The 17,850-nt window shown below is 37.4% G+C and overlaps 1 protein-coding gene across 2 annotated transcripts in view; it reads right to left on the bottom strand.

The window, feature by feature from the left end:
• Positions 1–17,850, bottom strand: part of VAV3 (vav guanine nucleotide exchange factor 3) — a 414,579-nt gene that overhangs the window by 196,481 nt on the left and 200,248 nt on the right. For both annotated transcript variants that reach the window (XM_061121261.1, XM_061121262.1), the window contains exons 7-12: positions 16,018–16,086; positions 13,062–13,165; positions 11,338–11,437; positions 5,789–5,884; positions 2,574–2,642; positions 850–936 (exon numbers count right to left, since the gene is read on the bottom strand). In XM_061121261.1, the coding sequence (XP_060977244.1) occupies positions 850–936; positions 2,574–2,642; positions 5,789–5,884; positions 11,338–11,437; positions 13,062–13,165; positions 16,018–16,086 (525 nt within the window). The remainder of the gene's footprint in view (positions 1–849; positions 937–2,573; positions 2,643–5,788; positions 5,885–11,337; positions 11,438–13,061; positions 13,166–16,017; positions 16,087–17,850) is intronic.

Raw genomic sequence — 17,850 nt, 5'->3', positions numbered from 1 at the left:
CTCGCTTCAGGGCCCATCCTTCTTCCTTTCACTCTCAATTTCCAGCCTCTCTTGTCTTGCAGCAGCAGCTTCTTCTTTTAAATTTTTACCTTTGGCTATGCCACACAGCATGTGGGGTCTTCGTTCCCCACCCCCTGTCCTGAAGGACTGAACCTGTACCCGCTGTATTGAAAGCACAGAGTCTTAAGCACTGGACCACTAGGAAAATCTCCTGGCTCTTGCCCATTTCTGGGCATTTCACTTGCCATGGCTCCTGCCTGGAATCCTCTCTCTACAGACCTTCATGCCACTGGCTTCTTCTCATCCTTCATGCTCAAAGGACACGTGCCTCAGAAGGACTTTTCCTGAGCATCTTATGTAAACTAGGACTCCCCTCACTAGCCTCTGTTCACAGCATCCATCTCCATGGAGCAGTTTTAAACTTTTTTACTGTCTCCTCACCCCTGAGATCATGTTGCTCATAGTTATAGCCCCAGCTTCCAAACAGCTGGCACACAGCAGTCACCCAGTAAATAGACATAAAATGAATATGTTAACAGGGCTCTACCACGAGTATGTATGGGGGTGAGGATAGAAGAGAAAAAAATGGATCCAGGGTTTAGAGTTGGGACTACGAGGGGCAGAGGCATCACAATGTGATCGGGGACAAGCAATGGCAGAAGGTCCCTGGACAGCAACGTGTCACAGATGCCACCGAACATTCATCCCTGTGGACCCTGTCAAACAGAAGTCAGAAAAATCCTAGAACAACAGAAACTTGAAGGTAAACTATTTTTTCTTCCAAAACAACTCCGAGAATGTCCCCCAAGCTGTGGGTTAGAGAAGCTGGATGGAATGATAATTACATACCAAATTTTCTATAGAGAGCTGAAACTGTTTAATTTCACGAAGGGTCTCATTATCTCTTTTCACTTCATTCACATATTGTGCCAAGTCCTAAAGAATAAAGAGAAGGGGAGAAAAAGAAGGCACGATAAGATCAGACAAGAGATGAGCACTGTTTGAAAAGAAACACATCATTAATTTCATTAGTGATAAAAGTTACCGCCATAACTTTTCAACGACAATGAAATGAAAGCCCAGTCAATCAAAGCTGCATCTCAAAAGCAATTTAAAACTGTCTGGAGTACAGCTGGGAAGACTGAAGCCTTGTCCTTTACCACACCCTTGAGAAGAGTGAAGCTCATACACTAAACAAACAAAATACCCCGCCATGCGGAACAACAAAAAGGAAACCAGGTCGGGAGCATGCAAATTCCAAATGCTGACCTTGAGGGAATCACACCTATACTTGGGTTAGAATGAGGACAATCTCGTGAAGGATTAGACAAGGACAGGAAAGTAACTAAAAGTGAGACAATGAATCCAGCAGGGCTGTTGTCTGTAACCAATTAAGTGTCTTAGTTCTGGGGAGCATTCAGTTGGGGCGCCAGGTCAATTTCAAAGAGTTAATAAAGGGGAAGGAAAGAAGAGAGAAAACCAGGGAGTGAGAAAATGAAGAAAGAGCACAACACTGGCCTTGCTTTTCCATGCGCCTTTGCCAATTTTGAAACATCTTTTCTCATATTTGAGGAAACATTAGCTAATCTTTCCATACTGTAACCAGCTATTTTTATTACAGGTGCTCCAGATTTTTCCTGTTTTCTGGGTTCTTTTTCTTTTTCTCCCCTACCCTCTTATATTCATCTGCAACAGCAGGAACAGAACTCAGACAAAAAGCAGTTCCTAACTTTGTTCTAAATGAAAGGCCGCTTTTTCATAGAATATCTCTATAAGAGATTTCCTTAAAAAACTGGAAACTTGGTATCATTTTTTTAATAATAATAAGTAATTGTGTGCTGCTTCCTGGCATGGTATTCCAGTCAGCTATAGAGCAGAGCTAACACAGATTCGCACAGGGACACGGGTAAGCATTACGCATTGCTCTGAGTAGAGTCATATTGGCATTTTGTCTCCAGAACAAATACTTGGGTATGTTTTAAGTTGGGGCAAATATTATTTCTTTCAAAGTCTAAGTCCAGCATAGCATGGAAACTGGGGTTTTATGCATTGCCCAATATGTTCAAAATGCCTGTCCTTATCTACTTGTATCGACAGTTCTTAATTTTCAGATTTACCAGACATAGAAACCCAGATTGATCCACTTTACTGATGTACAGCATCCACGAAGATAAACCTGGCAGACATCCTCACTTGAGGAAAACAAGTCACACCCGTGTTCTAAAGTCATTAGCGCCAACAATTTTCTACCAGCAGCCATAAAAAGAATGCGAAATAAAACCTTTCTATTTAATCATTCCTAGTGGTTATGGAAGGGGACATGCTTTCATAAATAACAAAAGTTATTTTAATATACCTCTTGGTTTTAGTTTTTGTCCAATAATTAAATCCATGCAAGGATATCAATTTCAGTTAAAAATACCCAGCTCTCCCCACTAACAATAAAACTACATAAATACTTATAGATATTATAATATCTATTAGCATATCATACATATGCATTAGCAGTTTGTAGTCACTGCTTTCCAGTAAGAATGAGAAACACAAACAAGTTAATGGTGCATTTGTCTTACCTTCATTGCATCAAGAGCCAGTTTCAGATTTGCCTTCTCCATAGGATCAGTGGTATGTTTGACGAGCTCCTATTTGGAAGATATGGTTTAGTACTACTTTCAACAATTAAAACAAAAACTAAAGAAAACATTTTACAAATAAACCATTTTATCACTATTTGCACCATAAAGTGATAAATCTGACATAACCAGGCTCTGTTTTCATCATAAATTTCAAACTCTAAGAAGATCAACTAGACATCAGAAGAACACAAGACGACGGTCAGAAAGTTTTCCTTTCAAAGTTGAACTTGAATTCTATCCCCCCACTATCGCACTGACACTCTTGCCAGATGGTAGGAAAGATCCCCTCTTGACAACTGACAGATGCTTTTCATTCATCGTCAAACTTGCCTTCATTACTACTTTTAATTCTGATGGCTACATCTCTCCTACATGGATGTAGGCCATTATGTCTCAGGGGCATTACGCTCTTCTGTTTGCTGCCATTACTGTTACTTGTTAGTTCATCTTAAATGTCAGCCTATTCATCAGTCTTTCAACTTTCTTCTTTCTTTGTCTGCACCTTAGAAATCAGTTATTATTCCCTAGATTTTCACCTCAGTCTTCTGTTATTCTTACTTTACATACTCTATGAATTCTATCACAACCATTGCCATAGCATCACCGACTACCTAGTGGGACAGTTCACTCTCAAATGAATGTGCTCAACCCAGAATTCACGCCTGAGTCCCAGACTCAAATGTCCTATTAAATAGTTCTACCTGGTATCTCACTAGACCCTCAAGTTCAGCATGTCCAAATGTAATGAACCTTCACCCACATTCCTACTCCTGTTCCTGTTTGTTTTACTGAAGGATGGAACCTTTATCACTTAAGCCAAAACCTAACAGGTGCCCCTGACTCTTCCCCCTCTCTCTATGTTCTGTAGATGCTAACTTTATCCTTCTCCTGCAACCACTCCCACTGCCACCACCTCGGTTCAACTCACTGCTCTTTTTCAAATAGGCTTCTGTTTCATCTTCCACCTTGCAGTCTTTCCTCACTACTCTATTCACCACTGACTATTCCATTATTTCCTCGCTAATCTATTCACTTAACTGACATCAGAGTTAAATCTCTAAATGTAAGTTAGATCCTGTTATTTGAACTTCTGGGAAACCCACAAAAGCTTCAGGCTGTCATCCATTCTTTATAGATGCCTCATGATCTGAATTCTACAAACCTCCCTCAACTTCTCTCTTCACTTCCATTCAAACCAGCTGTGTCCTATTTCCACTAAATTAATTGCAATTCTCAAAACACGTTCTAATATCTGATCCTATTAGGCATGGTGTTTTCTCTCCTTGAAAGCCCTTTCTCTCTAATTCACCTGTCAAACCATTATTCTTCCTTCAAAGCTCAACTCCAGAATAGCTCCTCTGTGAAGCTTTCTATGACAGAGGCCTCTATTCAAGCCATAATTAACTAGATCTTTATTTGTACCACCTTTGTGCCTTTGGCATACTTATCACATTGTATTGTATTTGGCAAATTACTTTTCATTTTCCCTATCTAAACAGTGAGATTTGTCAGTGTGAGGAGGGCAGTTTTATATTGTTGAGAGTCTCACACTATAATGTGGGACATGGAAGCCATTCAGAAGTCTGCTGAAGTCAAAACCATTAGTGTTTCTAGTAAACAGAACCTACAAACATCAAATCTGTTAAGTATAATAAAGTATAATAAACTTGTTAGAGTTGTATTCATTTCTATTTTTACTTTTCCTCTATTAAATAATAAAAGTAAAGTATTCTCAAAGTTTCAAATCCCACTATACATTATTTTAATTTTATAAATCTGGGATTGCAAATCATAAGGCATTTCAAAAATTATTTACCCACTAAAATACAGTAGTAAGTAGAAAATGTTCAATTCACACCTCATGTATTCCACATATTTCTAAACAGTAGATAAATTAACTCTACTCTACATTATTTTCAGATGGAAAAACATTTCTAGAATTTTTATCTAAGTGTGGTATCCCAGATAAAACTTTCCCTACTTAAAAAAAACCATCATGGAACTAAATATACTTTTGAAATTTAAAATATCAAACAACCCAAGAGAAATTAGCGGAAAAAAAGTTCACTGATTTTCTGAAAGTTATGGTCATATTTTATACTTTTATAAGTCTAAAATCTTTTAAGTGACCAAAATAGGTATTTCTTTAAAACTGCACCTTTTAAATTCTTCAATCAATATTTGACTATCCCAAAGTTAAAAAATAAATTATCATCTTCTTCTGTGATATGTTTTTAGCTTCATATCTCAGAAACTGACTGCCTAAGTCTTCCTTATTATTTTTTCATAAAATGCAATTTGATTAAGTTTCTTTGAGTTTAGGTCTCATAAATGTTTTAATGCATTTTTAAGGAATAATCAGGATTGGAATTTTTTTGATTTCTCAGTAGAACAAAAATAGAAATGACTAATAATTTTGCAGCTACAGTTCAAGAAATTTAATATACAAGATGTATAAAGCACAGCAAATTCAGAATTATATTCACATACAGGTAGTAGATCTTTTTAAAATGACATTTCACAAGCATCAGCAGAGCTGACAGACTAATACAGTAAGACATTTCTTTGGAGCAGAACTAATGAGTCTCCTGGTAAAGCTATCAAATTAAATTTATAAGACTCTCCACCCTCATTAGAAGACTAACCGTGGAAACCATAAGCTTTGGGGTTATAACAAGAATCACTTCAAAATAAATGTAGTCTTATTATAATTTAGTATAGCAAAAAGCAACACAGAATGTGACACAATTCTCTTTCATTTATGGTTATAATGCACAAGTTCTAACACAATTAACCTGCCAAAACTCAAGTGTATCACAACATCGAGATTCTAATCAATGATTACTGCTGACAGAAGACTTGGTTGTCGAAGAGATATTTGTATTTGTTTTGCATGTCTTTAAATTTTTAAAAATTTTTGGAGCCACTTCTGTTTGTAAGACATAAAACCTACCTTTATGAAAAATACAGAATTACCTTCACATAAAAGGAGGAAAAATTTTCCAGCTGTTCTATTATTCCCCATTTAGCCATCCTCATAATTGAAAAATGTAAGGGGAAGGGGCTCCAAATATCAAGTTTCTGAGCATAGTTGATGTTTCATTAATATTTGCTTGAATTAATGAATGAACAAATAATTGTAAGTTACATACCTGAAGGAGAAGGTGGTACTTCAAAACACGCTGCATAGGAACCACAAGCAAATCTCGAAGAGTAAATTTCCCATTGTTTGCTCTTTTAGAACATTCCTAATGAAATATATTTTTTCATTTAACTTTGTTAGTTTTATCAAAGGAAGTCATAATACAAACATTAAAAGATGCAAAAGCCATAAGCAAAGTTGCTATTATACAATACACATTTTGCTCTTTTCCTTAATGATCCCCCTTTTTTAAAAAGAGGAAGTATCATCAAATAAAAACCAAAACAAACAAACAAAACTTGCAGATCTAAATAAGAATAAATACATAGACCTATTCTACACATAAAAATTATTTTCTCTAGTGGTCCTTCAGCATCTTCTTCCACTTAGCACTTAATCTTGTACCAGTCTCTCCAAGCAGGCCTATGGACCAGGAATCAAGAACAAGTCCCATTCATCAGATCCATTAAGTGCCTTCCCCACCATCATGACTTTGGTTCATTCGGTTCTCACCAACTGCCATGTGCTTTCTCTAATTTCCAGCAAAATTCATCACCCTCTTGAAGAGCTTTACTTCTAGGCTGTTAGTAATAGTCTCAAGCAAAATTGTTCTATCTCTCTGTGCTTTGTGGGTCTTTTCATTATTGTCATAAATATATATGTATAATATCTTTCCTAATATATTTTTATATAGGAGATAAGAAAGCCTTCCTCAGTGAGGAAGAAATAGAGGAAAACAATAGAATGGGAAAGACTAGAGATCTCCTCAAGAAAATTAGAGATACCAAGGGAAATTTTCATGCAAAGATGGGCACAATAAAGGACAGAAATTGTATGGACCAAAGAGGTGGCAAGAATACACAGAAGAACTATACAAAAAGGATATTCACAACCCAGATAATCACAATGGTGTGATCACTCACCTAGAGCCAGATATCCTGGAATGTGAAGTCAAGTGGGCCTTAGGAAGCATCACTACAAACAGAACTAGTGGAGGTGATGGAATTCCAATTGAGCTATTTCAAATCCTAAAAGATGATGCTGTGACAGTATTTCAATCAATATGCCAAAAAATTTGTAAACTCAGCAGTGACCAGACGACTGGAAAAGGTCACTTTTCATTCCAATCCCAAAGAAAGGCAATCCCAAAGAATGCTCAAGCTACCGCACAGTTGCAGTGATCTCACACACTAGCAAAATGATGCTCAAAATTCTCCAAGCCAGGCTTCAACAGTGTATGAACCATGAACTTCCAGATGTTCAAGCTGGATTTAGAAAAGGCAGAGGAACCAGAGATCAAATTGCCAACATCTGTTGGATCATCGAAAAAGCAAGAAAGTTCCAGAAAAACATCTACTTGCTTTATTGACTATGCCAAAGCCTTTGACTGTGTGGATCACAATAAACTGTGGAAAATTCTGAAAGAGATGGGAATACCAGACTGCCTGACCTGCATCCTGAGAAATCTGTATGCAGGTCAAGAAGCAACAGTTAGAACTGGACATGGAACAAACAACAGACTGGTTCCAAATAGGAAAAGGAGTACAGCAAGGCTGTATACTGTCACCCTGCTTCTTTAACTTATATGCAGAGTACGTCATGAGAAACGCTGGGCTGGATGAAGCACTAGCTGGAATCAAGATTGCCGGGAAAAATATCAATAACCTCAGATATGCAGATGACACCACCCTTACGGCAGAAAGCGAAGAAGAACTAAAGAGCCTCTTGATTAAAGTGAAAAAGGAGACTGAAAAAGTTGGTTTAAAATTCAACATTCAGAAAACTAAGATCATGGCATCTGGTCCCATCACTTCATAGCAAATTAATGGGGAAACAATGGAAACGGTGACAGACTTTTTTTTTGGGGCTCCAGCATCACTGCAGAAGTTTATTGCAGCCATGAAATTAAAAGATGTTTGCTCCTTGGAAGAAAAACTATGACCAATCTAGACAGCTTATTAAAAAGCAGAGACATTACTTTGCCAACAGAGGTCTATCTAGTCAAATCTATGGTTTTACCAGTAGTCATGTATGGATGTGAGAGTTGGACTTTATATAAAGAAAGCTGAAGCACCGAAGAATTGATGCTTTTGACCTGTGGTATTGGAGAAGACTCTTGAGAGCCCCCTGGACTGCAAGGAGATCCAACCAGTCCATCCTAAAGGAAATCAGTCCTGAATATTCATTGGAGGGACTGATGCTGAAGCTGAAACTCCAATACTTTGGCCACCTAATGCGAAGAACTGACTCATTTGAAAAGACCCTGACGCTGGGAAAGATTGAAGGCGGGAGGAGAAGTGGATGACAGAGGATGAGATGGTTTGATGGCATCACCAACTCAATGGACATGAGTTTGAGTACCTCTGGGAGTTGGCAATGGACAGGAAGGCCTGGCATGCTGCAGTCCATGGGTTCACAAAGAGTCAGACAACGACTGAGTGACTAAACTTAATATATTTTTATACCTCTTAAGAATTTGTTAGTTGAAATGAGTGAAATGGAATGACTGACTCAAAAAATTTGCTAAAATATAAACCCACTACTGAAATCAAAGTTTTTAAAGCCTCCAGTATTATTTTTTTAATCTCACACTCTACTTTCTTAAAAGTTTACTGAAAAGTAGTATTAACTGGTTCACTCTTTTGATGTTAACTACAACTTTGAGGAGAGTACTTTGAATTTGTAGTGTCAAAGCCTGAATTTAAATCAAGTTTGGGAACTCTTGGCTGTATGACCTTGAATGGGTTGATTTTCTGATTTTACTGTTGCTCACATATTCATGAGTTCATTCAAAAAAACAAAACAAAACAAAACAAAACAAGGTGCCATAAAAATATTTTTATTTGTGAGCAACCTAGTAAATCCAAAATCCTCAGACAATTACATAACCAAGACCAAGGAATTTTCCAGTTCATGGAAGGAGTTGTATTCAAGAAAATACTCTCCTATTTCCATTTTGCCCATACTTAGCTTTTCCAGAACATGGAAGATATATTATCAGGACTATAGAAACAAATACCATTAGCTCCAATGACCATATTGAGTTAGTGAGTGTTTGACTAGAGCTCTCAGGCAAGAACTGGGGACACATCCTGACATGTTAGCTTATGTCTTGTAAATTGCTGCGGTTCACAGGATGGATAACTATTTCAACTGATTTCTTGCTTCCATAGCTTGTAGCAAGTTCTGGATCATGGGTCTCAACTAGGCGGTCAAACTGCTAATATTATTGTAATGAATGGGTCTCATTTTGCCAGGTGCATTTTAAGTTCCTCGGAAACTGAGGTTGTATCTTACACGTGTTATGTTATGCCATCATAACACAATATTAAGAACAAAAATGTTACACATTTAAAACTCACTTTATGTATGGAAATCAGTTTAAAACTTTTGGGGTAAAATTAATTCAAGTTCTAAGTTATAGGCTCAAGAAGTAAAGAATCTAACACTGCTGGCATTAACTACAGTCGGGGGGCTGAGATCTCCTAAAGGTAAAATGCTTATTAGTATTCAAAGTAAATAAAGGGTAGAAATGATTCTTCCACAACATCCAGTCAAATGCTTAGCCTCAACTCTTAACCCTAATTGAATAGAAATTGGAATAGTGGTAAGCCACCTTTTAGAGCAAGGTAAAGGGACTCCATTACCCTTTACCCCATGTTACTGTGGTTCTACAATAAGGGTGAAAAAAAAAGCAGAAATCGTCAAGAATAAAAATAACCACAAAACAGAAGACATGAGGGAGGCAGGAAGAAACCAACTATAAGGCAGCTTTCTCTCTCTCATGCTGGGACTTGAAGAAGACAGTTTTAGCAAAGACTATGTTTTGAAGGCTTATAGTAAGTATTTGATTAAATATTTCCAAATCAGGCCCATGGTTAGAAATAGGGACATTTCAGCTGGAGAACAGACAACCAGCATCACCTCACACTCAGCCTTCAAACTCAGTCTGAGGGTCTCTCTTTCCCTAAGATTTACAATGACTACAGAAACTATAACTCTATAGAGATTGAAGGTGTGCTTATTGAGCAGAATTTTGACAGTGACTCTGAAAAGAAGGGGGAGTAACATTCAAAAATAATGTTGAGAATATAATGAAGATTTGATTGACCACTTGCTGACTCTTCTCTTGAATGAGAATTATGTATCTTTATTTTAAAAATACTGCCTTACTGGTAGCTTTATTAGGTAATCACTGTGTAAGCTGTAAAGTTTTAACTTGAGTCATATTTTATTTTGACTCAAGATGTCCTACAGTTTTGAACTTGGGAGGCTCGGTTCTCTAAAGAGGAGCAGAAGCCCTTTCAGCAAATAAGGTGGTAAGGATGTCATTCAGTGGTGACTCAAATCATCTCCAGACACAAGATCCACATCATCAAGGGATTGTAAGAGGTAAGAAAGAAGGATCTATGATATAAAATTAGTACAGTTACTTGGTAGCCTGTTGATGTGAAAACTTTCTCACCAACAGTTCCCCTTTGTGGGAATTATGAGTTAGGAAATCAGACCAGATATGCTCGACAGTGAAGGGGCTCTATCTGAAAATCCTCTACCTATTTTTCCTTGTTTATCACCTGACCTTGTGTGAAACCCAACAATCAGCAGCAAGGAGGGTATGAGAAGGCCAACCAAGCCACCCACCGTCACCTAGGAGTGGATTATACATCGCTGCCTGAACCTTAAGAAGATCCAAACATATGGATAATGTATCTGAAATGACAATTCATATAACACACAAATTATCATTTTTCAAAAGTTTTTTGAAAGTGCAAAGTCTTCTTATGGGGGAAAAAAAGATGTACAAAAAAAAAAAAAATGACAACAGTTTCCAGACTTATTTTCCATTGTTACCAGGTGCTTTGCTCATACTAATCTACTTGCCATTTCTCAACCTTTCCTGACTCTTCTGGTCAAGACATACCAGTTCTTACAGAATTCCCTACAAGGAATCTCATCTATCAAGACCTAACCCATTCTTTAGTGACCTAACTCAAATGCCACCTCTTTAGATAAATCTTCTATAGTCTAACCATACTGAAGTAATTACTCAGTCTTATTCATGGAGCCCTGGCAAACAGTGCTTACTACTTAATCTCATCATATGTGTTTATATCTTGTCTTACTTCTCATGGGCAATATCCATGCCTTTTTTATACATCTGCCCCTAAATATCTTATATTTGTAATAAACAATTTAAATCTATATATAGATTATCTCATATATATCTTACTCATCCTGTACCTTTTACTTCCCTGGGTAAATTACTCATAATTCTCTCTGAACCTTGGCTTTCTTATCCATAAAATAAGAAAATTAATTGTATATATTTGACAAAGTCATGAGGGCCTAATGAGATAATCCATGTAAAAAGGCCATAAATCTTCTATTTTACTACTGTTATTATTACTGCCACATTATTATTTTAGAGGGCTATCTAATATTTTATGAAATCACACTTAGAATTCATGGAAATTAACAGTTGCATTGATCATGAGAATAAATATATTGTTTTAATTTATATTACTCTATGACACATACAAACAAAAAATAAACAGGCACCTCTAATTTCAGTTTGACATCTTCTTTTGTCTTAGAAATGTAGTCCAAACTAGAGATGGCCGACTCCACTCCACTGCAGTACTGCCCGTAAATAACCAACCTGAAAGGAAAAGAGAAAGAAAGCTGAGGACAAAAAGGCAAGATTAAAGTAGAAGAGGAAATCCATCTACTTAAATCCACAGTTAGATATAACCAAAGCAAATCTCACTCATCCTGCACTTCTTACTTTCTAGGTAACCCTGGACAGATTACTCAGAACCTCAGTTTTCTCGTTTCTTTGAACACACACCACACTTACAGTATTCTTACCTGGAAAATCCTATGGACAGATGAGCCTGCGGGCTAAGTCCATGGGGTCACAAAGAGTCAGACACAACTTAGCAACTGAACACATGCATACTTACAGTCCCAGAATTAGGGTCACTCATATTTATGGTTAAAAATGACTATTTTTAATTTCCAAATTTGAACGGAATTGATTCCATATACATTTTTATAGCAGGCAGATTTTACAATCAAACTTAATGACTGTTAATACTGTTGGAGTGGGCTTCCCAGGTGGTGCTAGTGGTAAAGAAACCGCCTGCCAATGCAGGAGATACAAGAGACTCAGGTTCTATCCCTGGTCAGGAAGATCTCCTGGAGTAGCAAATGGGGATCCACCCCGGTATTCCTGTCTGGAGAATTCCATGGACAGAGGAGCCTGGAAGGCTACAGTCCATGGGGTTGCAAAGAGTCGGACACTTGGCATGCACACACACACATTGTTGGAGTACATATATACATCAAAAATAAAATGAAAATTTCTGTTCAAGTTTCTATTAAAGATCAACTTTTACACTGTTTATACTCACTCAGGAACAGTTTTATTTTCTATTACAATTTCACTGTAATCACTAGTTACAACTCCACTCATTAATAAACTTCCTATTCCTTCCCACTTTTTAATTAAGAAAAATACATTATCTGAAAAGTGGGAATGAGAGGCCTGAGCCGTGCTGGATAAGAGATCATTCATACTGCATGGGGTCTGAGTCTACTTCAGGAAGGGTATCTCTGGAGTGACACTAATTTTTGCAGAGTCTGGTTAATTTATTGTTTCTTGTAGCTCTCTGGTGGAAAAAATACTACTACATTAATATTTATCTAATGTTGACGCAAAGCAATTAATTAGGCACTTCTGGGTACTATGAACTATAGGGCTTGATTTAAAAAGAGAGTGCTATATTTTAAGCAAAATTCCTTGGTACTTCTAATTCATGTGAAAGGTTCAGAAGATTTTTTTCAAACTCTGAAAGAGAAATTGACTTTGCCTGTCAATCTAATCCTCCAAAATAGAGAATTATAAGCTATTAGAGTTGGAAAAAGCAGTAAGTACCAACTAATGTACCCCTAACATTTACAGACAAAGAAAAGGAGGCTCGGAGAGTTAAGATGACCTCCTGAAGTCTATGTATAGGACTCAAGAGTGATAGGTCTGTACAAGAACCTACACTTTTCTGGTTTTCAGAGCAAAACTTGAACTCTTTTTTTTTCTTTTTTCCTGGTATATATATATAGAGAGAGAGCTCACCACCATCCTGAGATTAACCGTCCCATGTTCTAATTACTTCCCAGGTAGTATCTTAATGAACCGTATTTACAGCTATTTATGAGAAATTTTAATACTAACCCTCACTGTAATTACAAACTAATAGCCACGAAGTTTAAAACCCAAAAGTTACCTTTCCTTGTAGTTAATGAAAACTTGATACAAGTTCTGGTCATTTTTATTCACAATGGAATCATGAATCTCTTGCATTAGGTTCCGATGAACTTTCACAAGTTCCTTAGAAAAGAAAAAATGGCAAGAGAATCAGAACAACAACAACAACAAAAAACCCATCACCTGGAGCTCAGCATCCCTATTGTTGCCAGACTTGCCATTCAAGGATATGCTGAATGCCCTCAATATATAAACCTGCTCCCATCAGTAAAAAAGAGAAAGAGGAGGAGGGGAAGAAAGGGAAGGGGAAGAAGAGAAGAGAAAGAAAAGAGAAGGGGAAGGGGAAAGGAAAGGAGGGGAGGAGAAGAGGAAAGGGGAAGGGAGGGAGAGAGGCCATGTACATGGAAATAGCCATTTCAGATCTGACTCAAAATGTCAGTATCCTGTGGAAAGAGTAATTATCTCACTAGTTATTAAAGGGTAATTTATTCCTTGTACAAAAATATGTACAGTTCATTTTCATTTTATAATCACTTTAAATTTTTAAATAAAACTACCCAAATGCATAATGTTTTATTGACTGGATAAAGTAATGATTCATGTCCTTGGGACATGAACATGTAGATTTGTACTTGGGTCCATTAGTGGTGTCCTGGAGCTACGCTAACAATCATCAGACTAAATTACTTGAAACCAGACAACTAATGGCATAAATAAGCAGCAAATAAATTGTAGTAGGCCATTTAATAGGGCAACTCAAAACTCAAGGATTTCACATTTTTCCTGATAAGCAAGTCATTTTCAGTCAGACGGTAAAACATATACCACAGCTGGGAAACGACGAGACTCAAGTCAAAGTGTCAATTCTCCTTCTACCTCTTCCCCTGTACCTTGCAGCATACATGGACTGCAGGGCTTACCTGTCCTCGGCAGGTGTAAGTAAAATACAAATATGTTAGCCCTATCACTATTTTTTTCCTCTATCATTTTTTTTTTTCTCTATCACTTTTTTGAGGAGCATGGAAAAGCCATTAGAGTTAGGACTGTCAAACAGGTCCTAAGTTACGGTGACCATATATAACTGGTTTGATACTTATCTTCCTAGAATGTGTGGCTTGTTTTTTTTTTAATTTGTTTTTTATTGAAGAATAGTTGATTCACAATGTTGTGTTAGTTTTAGGTATACAGTGCAGTGATTCAGTTACACACACACACACACACACACACACACACACACATATTCTTTTTCAGATTCTTTTCCCTTACGGATTATCCCAAAATATTGAATATAGTTATCTGTGCTATATAGTAGGTCCTTGTTGGTTATCTGTTTTCTTTGTATTTTTAATTTATTTATTTTAATTGGAAGCTAATTACTTTACAATATTGTAGTGGTTTTGCCATACGTTGACATGAATCAACTATGGGTATACATGTGTTCCCATCCTGAACCCCCCTCCCACCTCCCTCCCCATCCCATCCCTCAGGGTCACCCCAGTGCACCAGCCCTGAGCACCCTGTCTCATGAATCGAATCTGGACTGGCGATCTGTTTCACATATGATAATATACATGTTTCAATGCTGTTCTCTCAAATCATCCCACCCTCGCCTTCTCCCACAGAGTCCAAAAGACTGTTCTATACATCTGTGTCTCTTTTGCTGTCTCACATATAGGATTATCGTTACCATCTTTCTAAATTCCATATATATGTGTTAGTATACTGTATTGGTGATTTTCTTTCTGGCTTACTTCACCCTGTATAATAGGCTCCAGTTTCATCCACTTCATTAGAACTGATTCAAATGTATTCTTTTTAATGGCTAAGTAACATTCCATTGTGTATATGTACCACAGCTTTCTTATCCATTTGTCTGTTGATGGGCCTCTAGGTTGCTTCCATGTCCTGGCTATTATAAACAGTGCTGCGATGAACACTGGGGTACATGTGTCTCTTTCAATTCTGGTTTCCTCGGTGTGTATGCCCAGCAGTGGGATTGCTGGGTCATATGGCAGTTCTATTTCCAGATTTTTAAGGAATCTCCTGTGTGGCTTATTTTATGCTAAACATTCATTTGATAATTGTGAGCTTTTTCTTCCTTCTGTTACAAATCAATAAGAATGTCTTCATTTGGCCATAATCAGGGAACAAGGACAACATGCCACAGGTCATCAATTCGTGCACAGCAGCACTAAATATAAAGGAATCATAATATTAGAGACCTCACAGGTGACATAAGCAGGCCTGTACATCAAAGCTTATATATTGTATATAAAAACTATATGTTAAAACCGAGGCCAATTCCAGAGGACTAAGAAGTTGAATCTTGCCTAGCAAGACTGTACACAGTATTGCACTTGGCTTGCTTCTAGGCTTCTTAGTAAATATTCTTTTAGGATTATAAGGTACCCTGAAATTTGTAATGACTGTATAAATGTGAAGAAAAGTTCTTCACATCTTATCATTAAAATAGATAGTTTTATCAGAAGGAAACAGTGTATTTCAGAAATGGAAGTTTATTATGTTATAACCAAAAGCAAAAAACACCAAAAAGCAGAGAACAGGGAACTGCAGTAATGGCAGTAAGTGGAAGAGAGGGATGAAGCCAGGACAGTGTCTGTAAGATGGGGTCGAGAACAAGATGGGGCTGGAGAACAAGACAGCAAGGAGTGGGGCAGAAGGGAACTCCCATGAGACAAAGAGACTGTAACACCAGGGATTAACTGGGGCTACCTTGTCATGACAAACAATTAAGTACATGAGTCTTATCCATTTGTGTTCAGCATACATTTTGATTGATTTTTGGTTGACAATATGACATGGCAGTTATTTCCAGAAAATAAGACTATAAGAACTCAGGAGGCAGAAAATTGGCTTAAATTTCTTAGAGAATATAATGTTCAAGTAGAGAACCACTAAGTAAATAAAGATTTTATAGAAGTGTAGCTCAATTTTTACTAGCGATTTTTACTTACAGGAATGTTGATGAATACTGAATCAAATTCTGCTGCTGTCAGAAATCTCTTCAATGGTGCCATGAAATACTACCAGGAGAGAAGAGAGGGGTAATAATTAATCACAACTTATTCTAATCCATATGACAGTTTTTCATCAAGGAACAATAAATATTTATTGAAAATTAATCAGTTTTATGAATACCAAGAAAAAAGCAGAAACTATTTTCTCTGTCATAAAGATTCAATACTTGAACAGAGATGTAAGACATAAATACAGGTTAATATATTTAAAATATGAAATAAAAGATTTGGCCTATAAATGCTTCTAAAATTAAGAAAAGAAAAAAAAAGAGAGAGAATGCCATTGGCTGAATTGGCAACATTTTGGAGATATATTTGAGGACTAATAAACTATCCCTCACATGCTTTGTGGAGATTCTAGATCTCTGAGATAAATAATCTGCTTATGCAATTTAGGGATCACTCCCTTTCATTCCTTGAGAAATCTAGTTCCTGGCCTATCATATCTCTGGTCCATTACTACCCCATCTTTCTTTTTGACCATTTCAGTAACTATGTAGATGATCCTTCCAATAGCCTGGCCTCTTGGTTCCTTGAACTCCAACAATCTGTGCCCCATTCTAGCTGAGCTCCTCTTGTGATCATAGCCCAAGACCCTGTCATTACCAACCACTGCATATGCTCCAGAGAATTAATTTGAAGCAAGCAACTCTCTGACCTCTACCCTCCTACCTTTACAGCTCTTCCTCCAAAGACTTCTCCAACCTACTGGGTCTGCCCATCCCCTCATCATCCCACAGTCCCTCATATCCTCAGTTCCCTTCTTACCCAGTGTACATTCCACTAGTCATCATCAGAATCACTGCCCTGCAAATACCCTTACTCTCTCTTCTTTTTTTCTGGAAAAATGAAAACCCGGTTAAATCTAGCTTTCCATATATTGTGTGCTTCTGTTAAACAGAAGCTATATTGATAGCTAGTTCAAAAAATAATCACAGAACTCAACTGAACTTTCACACTATATAATCCCAGTACATTTACCCTCTCATTGTCTTAACTCTTTGACACCTTCATCTATTTTTTTAAACTTGAAAAACTGTCAGCTGATTCTCATTCTCCTAGCCTCCAAATGTGGAAGTCACCAGAAGAGATCTTAAACCTCTTCTCTATCAGCATTTATTCCCTTGGTGGTTTCCTCTAGTGCCAAGGCCTTAAACACCATTGCATAATGATAAAGGCCCAATTTATACATCAATTCAACTTTTCCACCAAATGTCAGACACATATATCTAACTTCCTCCTCAACACATCCCGATGGAAGCTAATAGGTATTGCAAATTTAGCAGGTCCCAGCCGACTCATGATCACACACCCATCCTTTCCCATCTCAGTCACCATTGTCATAAAAACCTAGTGTTCTTGATTGCTCTTGTCCACACATCCTTTACCTAATTCATCATCAAATCTACTAGGCTCTACTTTCAAAGCTTATTCAGAATCTGACTACTCTCTACCACCTTTACCAATACTATCACTTTCTGTCAAGTTTATTACTGCAGTGTTCTTCTAATACTTTCCCCCATTTCCACCCTTGCCTGACAAGAGTCAGAATGAGCTGTTAAAAACTTACATCAGATCCCATTACTTTTGCTATTCACAACACTTCAGCTTTGAGCCAGGTGTTCCCATATGCCCCCTGTGCCTCGGGGGCTCCCCAGGCTTCCCATTTCACTGCTCCCCTGCACACAGTCTGCCTCAGCCTCCCGGCCTGCTCTGTTCCTTGAAGCGCACTGAACACTGTCCCACGTGAGGGCCCTTCTCCCAGGGATC

The sequence above is a fragment of the Dama dama genome, chromosome 20, assembly GCF_033118175.1.
Source record: "Dama dama isolate Ldn47 chromosome 20, ASM3311817v1, whole genome shotgun sequence".
Classification (NCBI taxonomy): domain Eukaryota; kingdom Metazoa; phylum Chordata; class Mammalia; order Artiodactyla; family Cervidae; genus Dama; species Dama dama.
This window is presented reverse-complemented; position numbering and strand designations above follow the sequence as displayed.